This window comes from Prionailurus viverrinus, chromosome B1 (genome assembly GCF_022837055.1).
Source record: "Prionailurus viverrinus isolate Anna chromosome B1, UM_Priviv_1.0, whole genome shotgun sequence".
In the NCBI taxonomy this organism is placed as follows: domain Eukaryota; kingdom Metazoa; phylum Chordata; class Mammalia; order Carnivora; family Felidae; genus Prionailurus; species Prionailurus viverrinus.
The window spans coordinates 72,068,256-72,091,711 of NC_062564.1; the positions used below are offsets into that span (position 1 = coordinate 72,068,256).

Genomic DNA, 23,456 nt, shown 5'->3' on the forward strand with positions numbered 1-23,456 from the left:
AGATAATAGAAAGTTTTTGCTCTTATAAATATTGCCTTTATTTCTACTAATAGGTTCCAAACAGATGCTGCAGCCAAATTTAGTATTATTTTTCTCTTATGGAATATTGTATCCAACGTCCTCTATCCTCAGGAAATCAGGTCCAATTATACTGGCTTTAAAGATGCTATTGATTTTTTTGCAAGTTATCAAAACTTCGGCATTACAGAGTTTTTAAAAAAAAAAAAAGGTCTTTATCTCAACAATAGCACTTTGTTGGAATGTGACTTTTTTGGAAAGCCATGTGGCCCACAGGTAATGGTTTGATATTTCTTCCAATGTCATCAATATAATAAAACTATAGCACAGTACTGCTTCACACTGAGATAAAGTTTACTTTCGTGGGGAATCAATTGAAACTTGCTCAAAGATTGTGTTTAGTTAGTTGAGCATTATGACATCAGGGGCGTGGAATACACACGAGACGTATTTCTTTTCTTAAGTAGTTTAGATAAGAAAAGGTAGAAAACAGAAATCTTCGATTACCTTTATTGAAGGATAATCTTTCCAAAACAAAAACAATTTTCACCCCAGGGGATATTTTAATTTTTCCCATTCTTCAGTAACTTACTCCAAGGTAGCATTTTTATTATCATTAAGGAGCCAACATTTAGTTTTTTTGGCTTGGGGGCTATAGAAAATGAGTAGGCACCAGCATTTGACTGTGAAAATTATGTATATTTCTCTGATCACTCATAACATCCTGTTTTTATCCTTTATAGGATTAATCTACACTTAAGATAAAGTTTCAGATATACCCGAAAACTATTAGCAAAGGCAATTTGGCATCCTGTTTCTTGTATCAGCAATTCTGTAGCATGTGTTGTCAGGTGATTCCAAGTTAATTTCATAAATTCATGATTTGGGGACACAATTCTGTATCCTTTTGGTAGCCTTCTTTAGCACACAGAAAACAGGAAAAAAAAAATGCCTGACAGACATCTGACAGAGATAAAGCCCTGCTGTACTCTTAATTTAGAGAAGAAGTTCTTCTCTGTTGCTTGTTATTTACCAACCAACATATTTAAACTTGTCACCAAGAAATTTTATAGTAAACATGTATTAGGTCCTCTCTCTCTGTCTCATGACTCACGTTGGCTTTTTCCCGTGTGAGTTCTCCCTCCCAGAGCCATGATGACTCCTGGCAACTCTAGCCTCTCATTATCATAGATTAATACTCCAGTATCCTCTTAATAATTCCATGGAAGACTGATTAGTTCTTCTTGCTTATTTACATATTAAAATGTCCCACCTATATAATCACATACAAAAAAATAAAAACCATTATTGAGCACAAACCAGAGTCACCACATTATCTATTCTTTCTGATCTTTATGCATTCTCATTTAGACATCTGATTTAAAAAAAAAAAAGTTTGAGCAATTTAAACTTCAAAAGTGACCAAACTACCCAGCTGATTGTATTTTCTTTGGTTCATTTTTTTTTTTTTTATTTTTTTTAAGCTTATTTATTTTTGAGACAGAGAGACAGAGCATGAACAGGGGAGGGGCAGAAAGAGAAGGAGACACAGAATCTGAAACGGGCCCCAAGCTCTGAGCTGTCAGCACAGAGCCTGATGCGGGGCTCGAATTCACGGATCGTGATATCATGCCCTGAGCCTAAGTCGGACACTTAACCGACTGAGCCACCCAGGCGCCCCTATTTGGTTCATTTTCATATTGGAGGACTTTGCACATGTCTTCACTGAATATGGAAACTGTTTTACTTTTAATTATGGCGAAAATATCAGCAAGGAACAAAGTGAGTGTCTCTGGAAGAGGATTAAGCTTGCTCTTCAATTTGAATCAGGTACTGAATTTTCCTAAACCTAGCCAGGGCTCAAGACAAAAAAGAATGATCAAAAGACTTGATCAAAACATTTTGCCCCGTCATATTGTGCCCATGAATTGTATATTATTTCCATTTTTGATTATGTAGACTGGAGTCCCATGTATGCAAATATTGATCTCTAATATTAAAAATTCATAATTTAGAGGCTAACCTGGACATTTTTAGCTATACTACTGTCAGTTTTGTGACTCCAGAAACATTTATGCCACAAAATAAGGAAACCAGAGGTTTCTAAATCACAATGTGTGTAGTTAATTTAAGATGACTTTATGTATTTTAAGAATATTTTTAGAAAGATTTTTATGTAAAGAAGGCAATATGTTTTGGAAAGAACCCATGCCACACGTATTTAACAAACCACGGAACCTATAGTCTGAAGGATTATTTTAAAAATACTTGCTATGGAAAGAATTTTGTATAAATTGATTTTGCCTAAGCGTAGCTTCTGTAAATTGGTAATTGATCCAAGAAGTCTAAGTGTTTAAGCTTGAGAGGCAGATGTCCAGACACCTAAGAAATTCAACAGACGTCAGCTTCAAGCATACCTGGTGTAGCTCCCACCCAAGGTTAATTCTTAAGCTTTATCTTACACAGCTGTTTCTAGTATTACACATTTAGAGATAATCTACTTCATTATAGTGGTTTTATAAATGAGGATTCTGAAATGCTGATAAATTAAGTATCCGAAATCACACAATTAATGGCAAAGTTGAGAAATACATCTAGTTTCCCCAAATCCCATTGAATTATCCTATCTTCCAATCCAAGTGAGTGGGGCCATTGGTTACTTTCAAAGAATTTTTCTTAAGGTATATTTCATAACTTCCTCTTGTATCTCATTCAAGATACTTTTTGCTCAACACAGTACTGCACAGTATAATGCATGTATATATATTTGATCATATACTGTATATGCTTGTACATATATTTGATTAATATTTCCAGGTGATTTCAGGGGAGCGTGGGTGGTTCAGTCTGTTGGGCGGCTGACTACCGCTCAGGTCATGATCTCGCGGTCTGTGAGTTTGAGCCCCGTGTTGGGCTCTGTGCTGACAGCTCAGAGCCTGGAGCCTGCTTCTGGTTTTGTGTCTCCCTCTCTCTCTGCCCCTTCCCTGCTTGCTCTCTGTCTCTCTCTTTCAAAAATAATAAACAATAAAAAAATTTAAAAAAATATTTCTAGGTGATTTCAATACTGGCCATATGGTCAGTTCCAATGTTACATTGTGGATTATACAAGCTAGAATTTCCCAAATATTTTTAGGATGCAATTGAAGTCTGCAGATGTAATGCAATATTCCATAAGTGAATGGCTCTTAAATACTTGTCCAGACCAGCCAACCGAGTATTTCTTAGAGTCCTAACAGACCCAGGAGAAATAGGGTCCTGAGTTACAAATGGAATATTAAGCACGTTCATTAAATGTAATTACATATACAATCGACCTATTCACAGGAAAAATCATCGTATCCCCAAGACCATTCTTTCTCCTTATAACCTGAAATTACAACTACAGACAGTCTCTGACTTCACAATGTCTCCACTTGCAATTTTTCAGCTTTACAATGGTGCAAAGTGATACACATTCAGTCAAAGTCACACTTCGAAGTTTGAATTTGGACCTGTTCTTGGGCGAATGATATGTGGTGTGACAGCGTCTCGTGATGCTGGGTGGCAGTAGCTCCCAGACAGCTACGCAATCACCAGCATAAATAACTGATATGCTTACAACCATTCTGCACCCATACAACCATCTGTTTCTCATGTTCAGTTCCATATTCTGTCAACTACATGAGATACTCAACATTTTATTATTTTTAATTTTTTTTTCAAATATTTATTTTTGGGACAGGGAGAGACAGAGCATGAACGGGGGAGGGGCAGAGAGAGAGGGAGACACAGAATTGGAAACAGGCTCCAAGCTCTGAGCCATCAGCCCAGAGCCGGACGCAGGGCTCGAACTCACGGACCGTGAGATCGTGACCTGGTTGAAGTCGGACGCTTAACCGACTGCGCCACCCAGGCGCCCCGTCAACATTTTATTATTAAAAAGAGCTTTGAGTTAGATTATTTTGCCCAGCTGTGGACTAAAGTGAGTGCTCTAAGCATGTTTAAGGTAGGCGAGGCTAAACTATGATGCTCAGTAAGTTAGGAGTATTAAATCCATTTTTGATTTATGGTATTTTCACCTTACAATAGCTTTATCAGGATGCAATCTCATTGTACGTCAAGGAAGATCTTTAATAACAAAATCACCAGAAGTTTCTTCGTTTTTTTCATCTGGCATAGGATTTATAGAAGAGCATGATGTTAAAGAAATAGTGTAAGTCTTCACTCTTAGGAGGAAATGAATTTCAATTTTAAAGAAGGCCAAAGATTTTAATTGCAAAGAGACGAAAGGAGCCAAATGATTTTCTAAAACCAATGAAGCGATGAGAACAGCCAAGGAAGAAGCAACTAAAAGGCAACAAGGTGAAGAGAGAGCCTCCAGGAAATCAGATGATTAACAGTCATGATACGTACTGTGGCATTCATCTAAGGTGAAAAGTAATCTATGGAAACTCTTGACACCTTGACATGTGATTCAACCATGAAAAGTATGTCTTAGAGGTGTTTAATTTTCAGTTTTTATATAAAAATTGAACAGTGATATGAAATGTTTGATTTTAAGTAAGTCAAATGCTATCATGAGATAGTATAACTAATTCTTAAACTTTTGTAGGATTGATATCAATTTGTAACCTGGGGAAATTGTTGTTTGTTTCAGGAGGAATTCACTTATGAAAAAACCCTTGGTTTTGTTTATGCTGGAATCATCTTTGTTATCCATTCACCACAGAAGGTGCCCCAGATTGATGGTTTAGGCTTGTCGTCACCTGTGGGAATGCATGCACGGGTAACAATCCGCCAAGTCAAGGTAAATAATATTCACAAGGTGTAAAGTCTGAGGGAATCAGGTAAGGTAATAAATGTATATACACATAAATAATACTTCCATTAGAAACCTTTTTCTGCCATGCTCTCAGAAGACCTCTGGAAATTCCATAGTTTCATTTCAAATTCTTTCCCATTACTAGGAGGTAACTATTTAGCAAAAACAATGAATTCACATGTACAACATAAGTGAAAGCTGGGAAACCTGGTAAAATCAACGTAATTTTAAATTCCATTAGAGATGGAAAGGATCAGTAAATATGAAGAGACTCCTAAGTTGCTGAACTGTGCGTTTTCTCAATGAGATGTTCTGGAAAGAAGAAAAATAAGTGGGAAGAGGAGGAAGTTTGGAGTCAGACATGTCTGGCTGATTTCCATTGGCCAGCCTCTTGCTCTGCCATTTCCTTAATTAACTTCCTGAAATTCCATCTCCTTTCTCTGATAAAGATAATATTGTGTTTTCATGGTTATTATGAGGTTTACGTGAAATGACATAAAGAAAGCACTTACCCACTGCCTGGCATAAAATAAGTACTCAATAAAGGATTTTTTGTGTGTGTATGATTTTGGTTCCTATTTTGTGGGTGGACTGATTAATATGCTAACATTATTTCCATAAATGATACTATTTTTCTTATATGAGTTAATTTTTAGAGCAGTCTGTCTAATTTTATTAATTCACTACAGGTACAGAGCATTTGGGATATGTGTGAAAGGACCCCTGTTATATCTACCTTCAGGGATTTTCATGTTAATAGAGCAGGCAAAATAGGCAAATGTAGTCAATTAAAAAAAAAAAAAGAATCAAAGAGATCTGAGGAAAAAAGTAAAAATGTATATTAGCTTCTCTACTTGGAATGGAGATGTATGGATTGACTCAGATAAACTTCCTGAGCCAGGTATTTATTTTATCTCAAGACACTCCATCAAGAATACCCCTGGGGAGAATGCAACCCTAACATCAAGCTGCAGAATTTTAGTACCTACAGCACTTCTGCTTGCTTGAAGGAATGCATGGCTCAGCACATACAAGAACAATGTGGATGTTTACCTTTTCTGCTTCCTGGTAAATGAAGAATGACAAATTTCCCTTATTTAATTTTTCCTACTTAATTTGAATCACAGGAAATGAACGTATCAGAAAATTGATTTCCATTCTTATGAAATTCTATGCCAGAAAGTCATCCATTTAACAAATACAACCTCCACTGACAGATTTTAAATCCTGGAGTCATAGTGGAGATTTCTGGAAAAGAAAAGAAAATTGAACGAGGCCCCAATTCTTCTTTTGAGCATGTAAGTCTGGTGCTCTTAAATATCTAAAACCGATCATCACAGTTTTCTCAGTTTGAAAGCAAAATTAGATCATCTATATAAATCTTTTTTTTTTTTTAATTTTTTTTTCAACGTTTATTTATTTTTGGGATAGAGAGAGACAGAGCATGAACGGGGGAGGGGCAGAGACAGAGGGAGACACAGAATCAGAAACAGGCTCCAGGCTCTGAGCCATAAGCCCAGAGCCTGACGCGGGGCTCGAACTCACAGAGCGCGAGATCGTGACCTGGCTGAAGTCGGACGCTTAACCGACTGCGCCACCCAGGCGCCCCATCATCTATATAAATCTTAATCAACCCCAAATATTTCATCATTGGGGAATTCTTTTCTTTGTGGTTAGAAAAACAACCGAGGCTCCCTTTGCATAGAATTTGGAACATTTCCAGTCATGGATATTGGAAAGCAAGCCCCGAAGGATGCAGTAGGGCAGGGTGGATAAGAGCTAGACTCTGACCCAGGCTGTTCATTTCAGCTACACAATTTCTCCTCTATGTGACCTTCAACTAAACCTCTCTGTACCTCCTATAAGCTGGGAAGAATAATAATAGTATCCTAGCTCATGGGAATGTCATAAGGATGAAAGGAGCATGTAAGTAGCTTGAAACCCACCTGACACAGAATACACTCTATATAAACACTGGTTATTTTTATTCAGATTTGCCTCATCCCCCTTCTCCGGCAAATTTATAAAGAAGTGTAGAGTGCATTAAAGGCAATACCAGTTTGGCCCTTTAAATTTGCTGCTATGGCCCATCTCACACGTGCACACACACACACACACACACACACACACACACACACTGGATATACTAATGCTAACTCTGCTCTTATTAACAATGGTTTCCACTTGGCAAACTTCTTAGGAATTTTGAGAATCATCACTTCCTTCTTTCGAGCATTCTGATCATTGGCCTCTGGCCCCTCAAAAACTGCCATTCTGGGGGCGCCTGGGTGGCGCAGTCGGTTAAGCGTCCGACTTCAGCCAGGTCACGATCTCGCGGTCCAGGAGTTCGAGCCCCGCGTCGGGCTCTGGGCTGATGGCTCAGAGCCTGGAGCCTGCTTCCGATTCTGTGTCTCCCTCTCTCTCTGCCCCTCCCCCGTTCATGCTCTGTCTCTCTCTGTCCCAAAAATAAATAAACGTTGAAATTAAAAAAAAAACAAAAACAAAAAACTGCCATTCTGTAAAACTGCTAATGCTGGATCTGATCCATCATTCCTAATTATCTTTCCAAAGTTTCTGAGAAAAAAAAAAATATCTGAACTGATGGATGAACCATAATGTTTATAATTTAAAAATGTGTTACTTCTTACAAGTCAGAAACTGGATTACAAATATGTAATTTTGTAATTTAATTACAAATATGTAATTAGGAGCTAGACAAAGTGAAATATAAAATACAAAGCATGGCATTTGTGCAAACTTTTGCATATCCCACGTGCTTCCAAAATAGTATCTGATTTGGTTTGATCCTCACATATCCATCTATGTGAGAACATAGACGAGGACGTTAAAAATATAGAGACGTTAAATGAAGCAGCGAAAGTACCTCTACTATCTATCAACTTGCAGAGCCAATCCCCAAAATCAGTTTTTCAGATATGGATTGTTTCCAAAACGTCATTGCTCTTTGCAATGAGAAAAACAGCATTTGAAGAAGCCCAGCATACTTTGGGAAAGACAGGCTTCTTTATCAATTTAATGCTGAAAGTAGATTTTATTTTTGTATTCCTTTCATTTCCTTTACAAAGAGCACTTCCTCATAGTTAGCCAAATGTATCTGCAAATTATAAGTGGACAATCCCTTTTGGTTATTTTCAAGATCCTTGACTAAACATTGAGGCTAACCCCAGAGACCACATGGGGTTACGGCAGTAGACAATTAGCTACGTTAAGGCGCAATGACTAAAGTTTTAGAATCAGCCTGGAATTAATCTCAGCTCTGCTACATATTGATTTTACAATTTCTCGCAAGGTCCACAGCCAATGATTAACAATATTGGTCCTTACCCGCCCCATAATACCGCTAGAAAGGCAACATGCCAGATGTGCCAGTGTGTATATGTATGTTTAAATCACATGTAAGTATTGTAATCATAGGTCAGTTTAAATCATATGTAAATATGGAAGTGTTCAGTCACTAAATTGTACACCGTAAACTAATATTACATTGCAGGTTAACTAACTGGAACTTAGATAAAAACTTTTTTTTTTTTAAAGAAAGTATACTGTATGCTATGCATCTTCCAATACCATAAAAAAAAAATCAAGCAATCAATCAATGGATAGAAGGAACAGGACAGAAGGTGAGCAAAATGAGCCAAGCCCAGCTCCCCTGCAACTGCTTGGACAAACCACTTTCTGAACCTTAGTTTCTTATTTGTAACAATGATGATTCCCACATCACAGGATTAGTGTAGGGACAAATGAGATGATAAGTGTGAGAATAATTTTAAATTTCAAAGCTATGTTTTAAGACATTATCTCCACTTAAATGATTTTGCCTGGTATAGATGGAGGAAAAGAAAAGGAAATTAACAAAAACATTTCTATTTTTCCTTCCAATGTATATTGGTATTCCAATGTAATACCTTAAGTATTAGCATGGTTTCATAGTTTGTTGTTGTTCTCACTGTTCTGCAAACAACAAGATGGATGGATAAAATATATTTTTGTCATTAGGTCACTTATTTCATGAAATGTAAAGTCTTTATGTTTAGATTTATTATTTTTAAGGAAATGGGATAGAGTGTGACCTACAAAAGTTTTACAACTGTGTTTCACCTACACTTGGTAAGTGGTTTATTTCTTTATTCTCACGATTTATATGAAAATTGCACAGAGTGATACAAGACATTAAACCATAGTATGGCTAGTCCTGAGATGAAACAGAATAGAGACTGTAAAGAGGAACTTTTTCAATGTTTTTAAAATTAAGAACAGTAGCTTATATAGACATAGACAGTAAAACAAAACAAAACCTTCTGAATTCGAGATGCACCTGAATTAAAGATATTCATTGACCTGGGCACCTGGGTGGCTCAGTGGGTTAAGTGTCAGACTTAAGCTCAGGTCATGATCTCACGGTGTGTGGGTTCAATCCCCATGTCAGGCTCTGTGCTGACAGCTCAGGGCCTGGAGCCTGCTTCAGATTCTCTGTCTTCCTCTCTCTGCCCTCCCTCCACTTGCATGCTCTCTCGCTCTCTCTTTCTCAAAATAAATAGACATTAAAAAATTCTTATGAAAAACAGATATTCAGTGACAAAGTCACAGCAGAAAGCTTTGATTCTTATTTGTTTTCTTTAAAAAAAAGGGGAATTTTTTTTAAAGTGTATTTATTTTGAGAGACAGAGGGAGTATGAGCAGGGGAGAGGTAAGGAGAGAGATAGAGAATCCCAAGCAGGCTCTGTGCTGTCAGTGCAGAGCCCAACGTGGGGCTCTATCTCACGAATTGTGAGATCCTGACCTGAATTGAGATCAAGAGACAGATGCTTGACTGAGGGAGCCACCCAGGCACCGCGTGATTTTTATTTCCAAATTTTGTGTTTTTTCAATTTTATAGTTTTGTATAATCAAAATAGCCTTGCTTTTTTTTGTCTTATTACACAAATAAAGCATGCTTGTTGTGACTAGTTCCAACATTACAGAACAGAGAAAAATCTCGCAGAGATCAGTACAAGTTGCATCACTCTGAGAATTATTATCATTATTTAGGTGACCATCCTCTCATTTATTCATTTCGCTATACACCGCATTATATGTAAATGCTTATATAAATTTTTATGCAAATGAGACCAATACCATACACGCCACCTTTACTGAGTACAACTTCTTTTTAAGCAATATTTTTTTTTACTTTCATATTATTTATCTTAACTCTGAACTAATGTTAATACTCTAGTATATTCTACTTTTATTTTTTTCCACATAAATAGGTTTGTATTTGTGATGGTAAATCATTGCTTTTTAAAATTAAAATAGAATAATATTCTATAAAACTTGCTGTTCTATCCCATTGTGGAAATATCTCCAGGACACCAGGAACAGAATGAGAAGTTTCTTTTCCATTGTTGTAAAATATTTCATGGAATGGATACGGGTAGAAGGAACCTGATGTATTTTTTAATATCTTTCAAGCTGAATATGCAGAAGTCAGATTATTATTTTTTTTAAATTTTTTTTTTCAACATTTATTTATTTTTGGGACAGAGAGAGACAGCATGAACGGGGAAGGGGCAGAGAGAGAGGGAGACACAGAATCGGAAACAGGCTCCAGGCTCTGAGCCATCAGCCCAGAGCCTGACGCGGGGCTCGAACTCACAGAGCGCGAGATCGTGACCTGGCTGAAGTCGGACGCTTAACCGACTACGCCACCCAGGCGCCCCCAGAAGTCAGATTATTCACCAGTGGAGTTAGGAGTTACGTTGTCAAATTTCTTATGATTTCCTATCCCTGATGGAGGCTGGAGAGAAAGTTTGGGGAAATAAATCATGCATGCAGTCCTTCAGGGAGTGTGGAGTGATAATGGGTTACACAGAAAAATGTGTGCTTATGACAGCATGTGTGTGTGTGAGTGGATGTGTTTGTGTCAGTTGAAGGAAAGGATGGTGTTTATTACCAGAATCAAGAACCAGAGAACGCAAGCAAAAGTCATGCCCTGAAGAAGTATCATACTTAGATTCCAGAGAAGAAACCCAAAGTTTGCCATTAATCAGGGAGTCTTGGTAAACAAAGCATTCACAAGAACAAAGAGTTTCCGTAGCAAAACTACAGGGAAGAACAAGAAAGGAATATTTACCCAGAGTGAGGAGCAGAGAGATTGGGTACCAGGATGTGGTCCAAAGGAAAGCTGGAGACAAATACCACCTCCTGCAGGGGATTTTTCAAGGATACATTTGCATCGATAGCCTGATTGCTCTACAGAAGTCAAGACAAGACAGGACGGAGAACCTCGGTGGTTGAGTCAGAAGTCACTAGGTCCACAGCTACAAGATAATCTGAACACCCAGCCATGTATTTTACGCTGTTAGAACTTGAGATAAACCGCAGGATAAGTTTACTTTAAACCTGAGTCATTGGCTTTCAGGATTATATTTCAAAGTTCCTCTCAAAGTGATATAAGGTCACACAAACAACTTTCCATCTTTCTCCTGTCCAAATGCATACTATTTTATGGAGATAAACCCAAAGAATTTCTAGAAAAATCTTCTCATTTCTCACAAAGGTCAGAAGCCAGTGACTCAATGAATTTAAAAGATAATAATTCCTATGTTTCATATTCTGTCTCCTTCGCTGTATTTATGTTAAAATATAAAATATAAACACCATTTGTTAAGACAGTGATGATAGAAATTGTTAACCACGTTTTTAGCATTGAAAATCAAATGATAAAATTTTAAAAAGCTCTTTCCTCTCAACTGTGAAATGATCCCCTTTTCTCAATATCCTGTCCTGATTTTCATTTCAGACTACATTAAAATTAAGGAATCATGTACAATGGGAAAACATAATTCTAGCTGCCCTGTTCCTTGTGAAGAAACAGAATACCCTGCTACTATTTCTTATTCTATTTTTCCAAGTCAAAAAGCTTTGAAATATCTTTCCAAGAAGTTAAATCAAAGTCAGGAATATATCAGGTAATCTTTTTTAGTCTTGTAAATTCCTTGAAATCAGCACGAATATTTTGTTTACTCAAAACTCTTAAAGGCTGAGAAAACAAAATTCTGATCAATCAAAGGAGGCAAAGACTTATGTCACTCAATTGACAATGAAAACCTAGAATTTTAAAAGTACATAAGGTCATGCCCTTGAATCCTTTAATTGTGTGAAAACTAAAATGAGGCCTGCTTGAGTAATTTGCTCATGATCTCACCCTTGTTGACCCAACTGGAGAAAATAATAGTACTGACTAATATTAGTTGATGCTTTAAAGTATGAAAACCTCCAGGACACCTGGGTGGCTCGGTCAGTTGGGTGTCTGACTTCAACTCAGGTCATGATCTCACGATTTGTGAGTTCAAGCCCTGCATCAGGCTCCATGCTGACAGCTCAGAGCCTGGATCCTGCTTTAGATTCTGTGTCTCCTGCTCTTTCTGCCCCTTCCCTGCTCACTCTGTCTCTCTCTGTCTCAAAAATAAATAAACGTTAAAAAAATTAAAGTGTGAAAACTCCTTACCTGCATATCACATAGTTTGTTTTAATAACTGTAAGGTTGATGGAACACAAATTATTTTTCTCACTTTACAGGTAAGGAAACTGAAGCACACCGTATCTCATGTAAATGTCCTATAAAGGTAGTCAGTGGCACAGAAAGAACTTATGCCCAAGACTTATGACCACAGATTCCTTGTATTTTTCCACACAGATATATACTTCCAAGTTTCATTAACTGAGGATTAAATTAGGTCTCTTTCTGCTACACCATTAGAAATTGCAAGTCAAACTTCATGGAGAACTCTTTTAAAATCAGGGATCAGCCTTAACATTTCTCTTTGTTTCATGTTTATATTTTTAAGTTGAGCACCTGAAACAGCAACACAGTACATTGGTGTTTGCAATTTCATTTAATATAATTAAAATATATTAACTAATTAAAAGCTGATTTACTTTTGCACAGCCGGGTATCTAACAGTAAAAGCGTGTTTTGAATCCAGTGTTATCCTGGTATTTATTTTAATGACATAAATAAAATACTCTCCCCATGTAAATACCCAAACAATAAAGTGATCTTAAAAATCAGAAAGTGGGGCAACCGGCTGGCTGGGTTGATTAAGGGTCTGACTTTGGCTCAAGTCATGATCTCACAGTTTGTGGGCTTGAGCCCCACATCAGGCTCTATGGTGACAGCTCAGAACCTGGAGCCTGCTTTGGATTCTGTGTCTCTCTCCCTCTCTGCCCCTCCCCTGCTCACACTCTCTTTCTCTCTCTCTCTCTCTCTCTCTCTCTCTCTCTCTCTCTCTCTCTCAGAAATTAGAAACATTTAAAACATTTTTAAATCAGAAAGAGAAAGTACTTTCATCAAGACAGGGTTGATAAGGTATGATTTCAAATACTTAGCAGATAAAAAGAAGAAAAGGCTAGAAAATTTGCAATGATCTCTGTTAATGGTTTTGTATCCAGTACAGATGTCTCTTTGTATTCCATTTTAATATGTGAAAGTGATTTATGTATGGTATTATTTCTGTTATGCTAAAATATGACCAAGAAGAGTACTTTGTGTGACTTTTGGCTGCTAGAGATCTCCCGAGTTTCATCATTATTTAATATGCAAAGAATGTAGGCATGATTTTGGAGACATATCGGTGAATCAGAAAAGAACCCATGTATAACAAAGATGATCCTAGAGAACATTGAGAGGTTTTTTTTCCCCTAAAACTTAGATTATTATAAATTTATTTCCAATTAATCTTATCACACAATGGATATGTGAGGACCTCACATGGTTGTGAAGAGTTGAGGCCATTACTGCGAGGAATAGGGCGAGTCGCTGAACTGATGCAGCGGAATGCAGGGTGTCCAAATCATAGATGGAGCTGGTGGTTAGAAACCACACATATAATTAGGAAACTGGCTTGGGCACAGGTACCAGAAATCAAAGAGTAATAAATCAGAAAACACAAATGCCAGGAGAGCAGATGTGAAATCTTAGCCGCGGTAAGATTTGAAACAAAGCAACTTCCAACATATGTGAAGACTTGTCTGTGTTTCTTCCGTGCACACAAGCCAACCTCAGACTATGACCAATCCAGGGCCTCATGTGGCAGCTGCCAAACCCCATTAGACAGATGATAGGAAGCTTAGCTTGACTAAGGTAGGCAGTTTGCAAGTGAATATAAAGATAAATTTTGGCTGAATCCAGGCCAATTCCATTAGCAAAACAAATGAACTTTGTGAATTGTTCTGTTTTAATTTGACAATTTTTCAAGTAAAAATTGTATCAAATTGTTTGTTTTATGCAAAACTAATTCATTCCCCTTAATACAGCACGCGTACTCAAGCAACTGAAGTCCTTATTTAGTGTTTTGTAAACGCAATACACTCTCGATTTTTATGTTGATCTCCTTACTGTTATTAAAACCCAAATATGTTATAATTGTGCCTCCCCTGACACAAACAAATATTCTTGGACTTAAATCCCAAACAATTTCATTATCTTCAAGAAGCATAGATTCAATGAGAGCCAAATTACTAGGCAAGGCACATGCCTGCGAGAAGTAGAATAAATGTCACACTATTTTGTAAGGGATGAATTTATCTTCTCTCAAAAACACAGATGGATAATGATTGGAAACAGTTATGAGGTTTGTGCTTAGGAAATGAAACAATATTATCAGTGTACATGCAAATTAGGAGCACAATGGAGAGCAAGAAGATTGCAGTATTGCTGAAATTATTGGACTCCCAAGACTTTATTATTTCCTTCACTTTGGCAGCTGTTTTATTATTTGTAAATATGGCAGTGACTCCTGATTATCAACTTAAATAAAATACATTCTCCTGTCACCCTGGGTTAAACCAGTGGAAATTAAGTAAACATATTAATGATATATTTTGAAGTAAGTGTACTTAGGAATATTGATTTCTAACTGTGAACAATTAGGAGAGTGATTTACAGCCATGTTCCTTAGATATATGAGAAAACACCACATAATTCCAAGAAACATTGCTAATAGGATTCATTCTTATTGTTGCCATCTGAAAAATCGTCAGGTGGTTGGTTTCCACCTCAGCTTATAAACAGACAGGTTAATATCTACCCCTTCCTTCATTGGTTTCATCTTCAATTTGTTCCCTTATTTCTTCATTTTACAAATATGTACTGAGCACCTACTCTGTGTCAGGATTTGAGGTGTTCTAGGCATTAAGTTTTCCTCACTGAACAAAAGACAAAAACCCTGACTTGTTGCACTTATTCCCACTGGGGTGAAGATGAACAATAAATATATATAGTCATATCAGACGGTGCTAAGTGCTGTGGAGAGAAAGGAAGCAGAGAAAAAGGGCCCGAGGAAGCCAGAGTCAGGAAGAGTTGTTCTTAGGGTTGAGGATTGCAATAAAGTAAGATCTTCCTGAGAAGGTGGCAGTTGAGCAAAGGTCTAAAGCAGTGGTTCTCGAACTTTTTGATCTCAAGGTCCCTTTGCATTCTTAGAAGTTACTGAAGAGTCAAATGAGCTTTTATTTGTGTGAGTTGTATCAACATTTGTCATATTGAAAATTTAAACTATAAAAATGTTATTTATTCACTCATTTGAAACAGTAATAATCAATTACTCTATGGCAACATTAGATAAAAGATTTTTATAAACAATAACTATTTTCAGAAACATAAAATTTAGGAAGAAGAGTAGTATTGTTTTAGAATATTGTAAATTTCTTCAGTGTCTGGCTTAATAGAAGCCAGCTAGATTCTCATTTTTTCATTTAATCTGTTGGTTCATGTTGCTTTGGTTGAAGACTGTGAAGAAAACCTTAGGTCAAACAGATATGTAGTTGGGAAAGACAGGCATATTTTAATAGCTTTTGTGGATATGTGACACGTTTCTTTGATAACACATCAGAGCTCAACAAGTGAAGTTTCTTACATGTTCATTATAATACGCATCTTGTCGTTGCCCCATGGGAAGTGGAATTAACTCTGTACTCAAAATCTGATTTGGATGTTGGGACCCATGATGCCACACTCGCATCAAGGGAGTATGAAAAAATTCATAGTCATATAATGAGACTTTCTGGGAAGTCCCTGGGGTCTCCCAAGCAGATCCTCTGTTGGCTTGAGAGAACAAGGAGAGGCAGCCACCTTTGCCTTGCAATGTGGTTATGAATTAAGACTTGGCTTAGAAATCCCAAGGGTTTGAACTTTCCCAGGTACCAAAGGAGAAAGTGCATGGGCTTTCCTATCAGTTTATCTCTTATGGGATAGGAAGAGGCAAGGATGGCACTGGAAAGCTGCCATTTGAAAGTAGTGATATATCAAAACATCTCAATGAAGTTTTTGTACTTAAATATATTAATATCTCTTGGTCTTGTACTTTTAATGGATCTTTCATCCATGAATGATTTTGAACGTTATTTCTTGGTCATTAGAAAAATTCTAGGGGCACCTGGGTGGCTCAGTTAGTGAAGCATCAGAGTCTTGATTGCAGGTCAGGTCATGATCTCACAGTTCGTGGGATCGAGCCCCTCATTGGGCACCACGCTGACAGCACAGGGCCTACTTGGGATGCTGTCTCTTCCTCTTTCTCTGTCCCTTTCCTGCTCATGCTCTCTCTCTCTCTCTCTCTCTCTCTCTCTCTCTCTCAAAATAAATAAGCATTAAAAAAAAGAAAAAATTCTCTGAGTTGTGCAGATCTTCCAAATATTGATCCATTTTATTATATAATATATATTTCATTTTAATATCATTATTTATCAGAAAAGTCTTTAAAAATTGGGGAGTTGTCAAGCTCATCATAGCAGACACAAATTCTCCAAAATTCTAACTGTCACATTAAAACCTAGGCTCAAAATTTATATTATTATTTTCTATTAATTTTTTTAATGTTTATTTATCTTTGAGAGAGACAGAAGGTGCATGGGGGAGGGGCCAAGAGAGAGGGAGTCACAGAATCTGAAGCAAGCTCCAAGCAGTCAGCGCAGGGCCTGACATGGGGCTCAAACCCACAAGCTGTGAAACATGACCTGAGCCGAAGTTGGATGCTTAACTGAGCCACCCAGGTGCCCCTCGAAATTTATTATTAACTACAAATCTTATCAGCTATTGAAGCAACAAGTCATTGTGTTCATTTCTGTGACAATGTCCACCAAATATCATAGTCTGAATAACCATAGTTTGCCAGTTTGCTAGCTTTCTTGAAATAACAATCACGGTGAAAATATCACATGATATGATATGTTTGTTTATTATGAAAATAATTTTGACTTCATGAACCCCCCAAAAAGATATCGGGGACCCCTAAGTGTCTGTGACCACACTTTGAAAACTACTGATCTAAAGGAGATATAAGAATTAGCCTCAGTGATAAATGGTGGAAGAACATTCCAGCAGGAGGGAAAATCAAATGCAGAGGAAGAGTCTAAGCCAACAGCATGCCTCGTATACGGATAGAGCACAATGGAGGTTGGTGTGGCAGGAAGCAGTATAAGCAATGACCAAGGATGGTAGGGCATGAGTTGAGAAAGTTCAAAGTGGGTGGGTGACAGAGGTAGGGCCATGGAGTTTTACTTAGAGTATACTGGGGAGTATCTAGGGAGTTTTGAGCAAAAGAGTGACATGATTTGTTAGTTGCAGAAGTATTATTTTGATCATTATGTGAAGAAAATAGGATATGTAGATATTGCAGTGAAATACATTAAAGTTGGAAGTGGAAAGACCAGTCAGAAAGCTATTGGAAAAATCCAGGTGAGATGGATTCTGTACATATTTTGAAGGTAAAGCAAATATTTACCGATGGATTTGGCTGTGTATTGTTAATACCTTATAAATGGAGGAAATGTGAAGAGTATGACTTGGAGTATGTTCAATTTGAAATACCTATTGAACATTCAAAGAAAAATACCATGAGACAACTGGATATGTTATTCAAGTTCAAAGTAAGATCTGAGCTGGGGTGGGGACAGAGTGTGAGGGCATCCGAGGCTATCTCAAGAGATATTTTAAAATAATTTTTATTCACTTTGGTCTCAAGTAAAGATTTCTAGAAGACACTAGGAAAACAGTCTGCCCTAATATATTAATGATATAAATGACTGCCATTTATTGAACACCCAGTATATACCAGATTCTATGCCAATTCTTTACATACATTATTTAATTTCTCCTCACATAGCTTTAAAATCCCAACTCTAGGGGTGCCCGGTGGCTCAGTCGATTCAGTGTCTGACTTTGGCTGAGGTCATGATCTCGCAGTCCATGAGTTCAAGCCCCATATCAGGCTCTGTGCCGACGGCTCAGAGCCTGCAGCTTGCTTTGGATTCTGTGTCTCCCTTTCTTCTGCTCCTCCCCCACTCACTCTCTCTCTCTCTCTCTCAAAAATAAAAATAAACATTAAAAAAATTAAATCCAGGGGCGCCTGGGTGGCGCAGTTGGTTGGGCGTCCGACTTCAGCCAGGTCACGATCTCGCGGTCCGTGAGTTCGAGCCCCGCGTCGGGCTCTGGGCTGATGGCTCAGAGCCTGGAGCCTGTTTCCGATTCTGTGTCTCCTTCTCTCTCTGCCCCTCCCCCGTTCATACTCTGTCTCTCTCTGTCCCAAAAATAAATAAACGTTGAAAAAAAAAAAAGTTTAAAAAAAAAAAAATTAAATCCAATCCAATCCAATCCTGACTCTAAAACCCCCACTACAGATGAGGAAACCAAGGTTCCAGAAACCCACATGGTTTCTCCAGGATCACACAAGTAACAAAGACAAGATTTGAATTCAGATCAGACACATACTTAAATGTTTGTAAATATTCCAATCTACTCAATAGATATTGACATTTAATGTCTTTTTCCAATTTTCTCAGGAATAAGCCACAGAAAAATTATTGGATCTGGGGAAAAATTCTTCTCCTTAAATACCAACATGGCAAGAGTACCTTCCAAATGTAACAAGCTATTGTGATTACAGTGCTGTGTTTAATTCAACATTAAGTGACAACTGAATTAAAAATGAATATTAATTTCATCAAATAAGCATTAAAAGTAATGCTGACAATCTTGAGCCATATTAACTCTGTTTTTATCCCTAGGGAGAATCTTGTGAACCTTGAAATAAACTACAGTGACTTATACTATAAAATAACTCAGCAGCAAAAGGCAGTGAGTGTGTCTGAGTTACTTGGTAAGTGTTAATTTACTTGTTCTTCAATTTTTAAGACATTTTCTCTCAGGTTGTTTTTTTTTTTTTCCTTTTGTACTTAAGGTTTTAGCTTCTCAATGGAGAAGTGATAGTGCTAGTCTTCATCTGTCATTTAAATCTGACACTTTCTCTCTCCCTAGACACACCTCCAGTAAACCTCACACCGGGTTTCACCAAGAAAGGCTGACATTCATATTCGAACTCAGCATCTTGCTTTCCTTTCAGACACCAGGCACTCCTCCCCGCCAAGCAACTGACTATTATAGAGTGTTTCAGCAATCCTGCTTCTGAGTAGATAAGCATCTCAGACATCCACACAGAACTCCATTCAGACTGGAGTGAAAAGAAGAGACTGAGCGAGTAGAATTTAATCTTTTTGTACTTCCAATTTATTATTTATTTATTTGTTATATAATTTATTGTCAAGTTAGCTAACATACAGTGTACATGGTGCGCTCTTGGCTTCGGGAGTAGATTCCTGTGATTCACCACTCACTCAAAACACCCAGTGCTCATCCCAACAAGTGCCTTCCTCAGTGCCCACCACCGATTGTCCTGCCCATCCCCCTGCCACCCCACTCTCTTCCACCCTTAGTTTGTTCTCTGTATTTAAAGTCTCTTATGGCTGGCTTCCCTCTCTGTTTGTAAGTATATAGTTTTTTCTTTCCCTTCCCCCATGATCTTCTGTGACATTTCTCAACTTTCACCTATGAGTGAAAACGTATGATATCTGTCTTTTGCTGACTGACTTATATCACTTAGTGTAATACCCTCCAGTTCCATCCACCTTGTTGCAAATAGCAAGATTTCATTCTTTTTCATTGCCAAGTAGTATTCCATTGTATATATGTACCACTTCTTCTTTATCCATTCATGAGGTGATGGACATTTGAGCTCCTTCCATAATTTGGCTATTGTTGATAGTGCTGCTATAAACATTGGGGTACATGTGCCCCCATGAATCAGCACTCAAGTAAAATTCAATCTTTAAGTTACAAGCATTGTCTGTTCATGTCCTTAACAAATTTAATTGCTGATTTTGTAGATCTTATTGCATATTTACAGGAAGTGATGTAGGAGACAGTAGAGAGTATCAATCAGGCAAAATAACAGCAATCACACATGGGCAGCTAAGACCCTAAATGGGGAGGAAATATACAAATTTCTCAAAGGTCTAGAGGCAACTTATATTTCACTACCAAACTGTACAACAAATAGCATGATTCTAAGAATGGTACAAGGCAATGAGAAAAAGATTAATAATGTAATCTATTTAAGAAGTCAGTGCTACAGGGGCACCTGAGTGGCTCAGTCAGTTATGAGACTGACTTCAGCTCAGGTCATGATCTCGCAGTTCATGGGTTTGAGACCCGCATAAGACTCTGTGCTGACAGCTCAGAGCCTGGAACCTGCTTCAGATTCTGTGTCTCCTTCTCCCTCTGCTCCTCCCTCACTCATTATTATTATTAAAATAATAAATAAACATAAAAAATTTTAATAAACATTTTTAAAAATAATTTAAAAAAAAGAAGTCAGTGCTACAGTAGTCAAATTCATAGACAAAAAGTTGGATGGTGGTTGCCAGGGGCTGGGGGGAATGGGAGACTGGAGACATTTTTAAATGGGTACAGGGTTTCAGTTGGGGGGATAAAAAAGTTCTGGAGATGGACGTTGGTGATGGCTGCACTACAGTGGGAATGTACGTAGTGCCACAGAACTACATGCTTAAAATCTATTAATATGGTAAATTTTGTGTCACATTTTACTACAACTAAGCACAATCAATAAAGACAAATATAGATTTTAAAAATTTCTTAAAGAGAAGGCAGTACTGTGCTAACATATTTTAGTTAGATGAAATATTACAGGTGCTTAAAAAGAAATAGTTAGGACGCTAGAATTCACAAATTGCTTCACAAATTGCTTCTGGAAAACATCATCATTCAGTTAGTCACCTGAATGTTACATTTGTTCATTTAGCACATGGAAATGAATTTGTAATTGTCTAGGATGTTTTATTGATTTGCCTCAATTTATTATCTTCCAAAATCTTTAAGTTATATTTTTGGAAACAGATTTTATAATTGCTTTCTCTTCCTCTCTCTCTCTCTCTCTCATCAGTTGGTTAACTCTTTCTCTGTAACTCTCTCCTTTTTGAGATGATTTACATAAATATTATTTTAATATATCATTAATTTCTATTACTTTATAACTTAACATAATACAACTAATTCATTTTCATATAATATCAACTATGGTTAATCTATTAGCTTCAAATAATTTAAATTCTAGTAATGTTCGATGTGCCTTTTATAAAAGACACATTATTTATTCAATTTCATTGTTGGCCTTATTACATCAGATGTTGGTGGTCAACTGGACCTATTTTGTGGGGCCAGCATGATTACAATTATAGAAATTATTGAATATATATTCACAAATTTGTATTGGATATGCATTTTGTTCTTGCTGAAGATACCTCAAATGACCCAGGGGTCTCCTCCACCTCAGCGTCATCTGAAGAAGAGAAATCACATAGAGGAACGCTAATGTTCACATAGGACAAAAGCTTTTGCTTTTCTCTTCATAATACCTTCAAATTTCTTCATGACTAATTCACTGTTATGTAATTTTATCTTATATCTTGGGAATTCAATAAAAGCCACTGTAGGTATCTATCTCTTTATACATCTTTATCTCTGTCTATACTTATGTGTATATCTATAATATATATATATTACATATATATAATATATATACACAAACACATACACACACACACACACACACACACACACACACACACATGCATACACATACAGGGAGAGAGAGAGAAAAAAAAAAGAGAGAGAGAGAGAGAGCAGGCAGGTACTGTTTTTTTTTTCAACATTGAATTCCCAGCACCTACAACAGTAGAGATGGTGTAGTAGGCATTTCATAATTTTTTTTTAATGAATGAATGTATAATGTACAAGGACATTCTTTATGTCCTTTATGTTCTTATGTCCTATCTAAAAATGCAAACTGGACCTGGTAAATGAACTGTATGTGAGGAGAAAAGATACTTTTTTATTCTGGAAATAATATGTGCAATCTGTGCTTTACAAAATTTCTGAGAATATTTACTTTCACTGAAATTCAACGTAATTTTATTTTACTTTGTCTGGAAAGTTATACTGTATAACTGTATAACTTTTGTAGGAGCAGGAATCTCTATGTATTTCCTATACAGGTGGATATTTAAATCTATTTAAAAATAAAGTTATATTTATTTAACTTTATTGGTATATTGGGAGTACATAGTGTTTTGTCAGTTTCTCCACATATCTCCATGTGCTTATTTAATCAATCAACCTGCTTTCAGCCTCTCAGAATATTCAATCAATGGTGAATTATTCAGAAGTCTTGCCAAAAACATTTAAGAAATAATCAACAAGTCATAGAACTCTAACCCCAAACTCATTCTAGTGTTGCCAGGTCTCATTTCCTTTCCAGCCACATGAGAATAACATCTGAAAAGTTTTAAGGTGTTGTTTTCAAGTTTATTTATAAGCAAGTGCTTAGTGTTGTGGAGATAAGGCCAGTGCAATTAGGACTCAGTCGAATGAGGAATATGTTTATCTCATGACCTGGCCATCCCTATCATGACAAATACTTCAGAGAAATTCTCTCCCAGAGATGTGACAGGCTAGAAGCTGCTTCATCCTTATAGCTATCATTGGGGAGACCTACGGCAATGGTGTGGGTACATGCCATGCAAGACTAAGCAGCAGAGGGACCCTATGGATTAAATGTGATTCCCCCCCAAATGCTGATATATTGATAAATCTTAAAAAATAAAGTGTTAAGTAAAGAAAAGTTTAAAATATAAAACACTCCTGGGGTACCTGGGTGGCTCAGTTGGTTATACATCTGACTTGATTTTGGCTCTGGTTGTGATCTCAAGGTTTGTGAGATCCAACCCTACGTCGGGCTGCACACTGACAGCATGGCGATTCTGGGATTCTCTCTCTCCCTCCCTCTCTGCCTTCCCCCAGTGTCTCTCTCTTTCTCTCAAAATAAATAAACTTAGCATATATATACATATAACATATATATTATAATTTATATAACATATATATAACATATATATATGACTCCCAAACTCTATAATGCAATAGTTTATGTAAATTGAATATGCATGCACACAGAGCAAGTATGTCTTTAAGAGAACACATATTTAAAAAGTAAACAAAAATATCACATTAAATATTTACATAAAAACACATCAGAAAGATTGCCTATAGTGGAAAGGGGATTGAGAAGTGGAGAAATATATAAGGTAATAAACAAACAAGAAATAAAATAAGAAATAAGAAATAAATAAGGTAAATAAACCAATAAACAGAAAATATAGGACTGATGGTACTGCAGTGTGAAAAGTAACTCATTTCTCTGCCCTGTGGACCAAAATCTAGCATAAAATA

The 23,456-nt window shown here is 36.9% G+C and overlaps 1 protein-coding gene across 1 annotated transcript in view; it reads left to right on the top strand.

The window, feature by feature from the left end:
• The window catches only part of ASIC5 (acid sensing ion channel subunit family member 5), a 35,635-nt gene extending 14,095 nt beyond the window's left edge, over positions 1–21,540 (top strand). Inside the window, 9 exon segments of the mRNA XM_047857581.1 lie at positions 54–294; positions 1,725–1,780; positions 1,782–1,848; positions 4,655–4,804; positions 5,740–5,887; positions 8,891–8,947; positions 11,622–11,790; positions 18,881–18,972; positions 21,353–21,540. Coding sequence (XP_047713537.1) covers positions 54–294; positions 1,725–1,780; positions 1,782–1,848; positions 4,655–4,804; positions 5,740–5,887; positions 8,891–8,947; positions 11,622–11,790; positions 18,881–18,972; positions 21,353–21,540 — 1,168 coding nt within the window.
• Positions 21,541–23,456: the final 1,916 nt, after the last annotated feature.